The following is a 1,477-nucleotide window of genomic DNA, read 5'->3' as shown; positions in this document are numbered from 1 at the left end:
CTGGCGACGGCCGGGGCCTGGGCCTGGAGCCCGGCCTCAGCTCAGCCTCCCGCAGCCGGGCTGCTCCGGGGTCAGGGCTGGGCTGCGGCGGCGGCTCCTGCCCGGCCGGTCGAAAACCGGTTTCTACCCCAGGCCGGGTCGCTGAGAGCCAGGGGAGGGGCCGGGCCGGGAGGTGACCGCCAGCCCTGTTTGCTTTAATTAACCACCTAACGCAGGTGCCAGCGGGAGCGCTCCCGCAGGGGCGGCAGGTCGCCGCTGCCTAGGTGAGGCGTGTGTGCAGGGTGAGCTCGAGGTCACCCGCTTACAGCCAGCGCGGAGCTCCTGGCGTTGGAAACCGGGAACCTGGGCTTTAGGAAATGCTGGTAGTCCCCGCTGGGCTGGGCTCGGCCAGGGCTGGGCGTGCCCGGCCCGGCCTCGTCCCAAGGCGCCCTCTCTTTTTGGCCCTCTCTTGCCTGAAGGCTGCTCCTCGCTTCACGGGGAGACTGCTTCAGGAGAAGGATCCCGGTTAGCTCCACCATCATTGTGCTGTGCAGAAGAAACTATGTGGTCAAACTGGAACGTTAATTATCCGTAGATGAGCAATGGTACTGACTTAATAACTCACAACAGAAGCCCTGGGGAAAGAGAAGCAGAACTGAGCCCCCTTTTTTTTTTTTTTTTGAGCACCAATTTCTACCTGTTAAATTCAGCAGTTTGCAAATGATGACAGAAATGCTACAGGGTGTGGATCTCAGGATGCTGACTGATTTTACAGGTGCCATTATTCAGCCTTTGCATATTTAACTGTGCATTCTTATCATTCCCATCCACCTGTTCAGGCTTTGTCTCCATACCCACATTCCCCACAAATTGCACTATTCATGCTATTCCACTAATACGCCAGCTGGGTAGACAGTTCTCCACAACTTCCCTCAGTGTGAATGACTCCAGAACAACTGAATAAAACCCTGTTCCCCCAAGCACACAAAGATCTGTTCTGCTTCGGTGTGGTGCTAACAGGCTCCATCGTTCTGCAGGACTTGTGGCACAACTACAAGGATGCTGTGGCTGCCCCCCAAAAATGGTCTTTTTGCTAAAGAAGTTAAACCACTTTTCAGCTTTTCCAGCTGAGTGCCTTTCCCCTGTCCACCACTTTGTGTCTCTGTCTCACACACAGATGGTGCAGACAGAGAGACCTCACTGTAGTACAGGTCCTTGGCTCTTGGACATTTTACAGATCAACAGTGGCCCTCAGGGGTCAGACAAGTGAATCAGAGACCCTGATGAAAATTTGCTACAGACTACATGTTTTTTCTTCTCCTTTATCTTTCCTGACTGCCTCATTCTCTACATTTAAGGTACTCAGCTTTCTCTTTCTTCTTATATATCTCTAAAATTCTAATTTGATTATTTTTCCTTAGTTTATCTTGGAAGTATTAGCCCTTATCATAGAAGCAAGCGGCATATTTATACTGTGTATATTCTTTCTTATCAAGAG

At 51.9% G+C, this 1,477-nt stretch overlaps 1 protein-coding gene across 1 annotated transcript in view; it reads right to left on the bottom strand.

The window, feature by feature from the left end:
- Positions 1-518, bottom strand: part of PGAM5 (PGAM family member 5, mitochondrial serine/threonine protein phosphatase) — a 9,816-nt gene extending 9,298 nt beyond the window's left edge. The window contains exon 1 of the mRNA XM_026859957.1: positions 306-518. Coding sequence (XP_026715758.1) covers positions 306-518 — 213 coding nt within the window. The remainder of the gene's footprint in view (positions 1-305) is intronic.
- Positions 519-1,477: the final 959 nt, after the last annotated feature.

The sequence above is a fragment of the Athene cunicularia genome, assembly GCF_003259725.1.
Source record: "Athene cunicularia isolate RWA chromosome 15 unlocalized genomic scaffold, athCun1 chr15_part1, whole genome shotgun sequence".
NCBI classification, from domain to species: Eukaryota; Metazoa; Chordata; class Aves; order Strigiformes; family Strigidae; genus Athene; species Athene cunicularia.
This window is presented reverse-complemented; position numbering and strand designations above follow the sequence as displayed.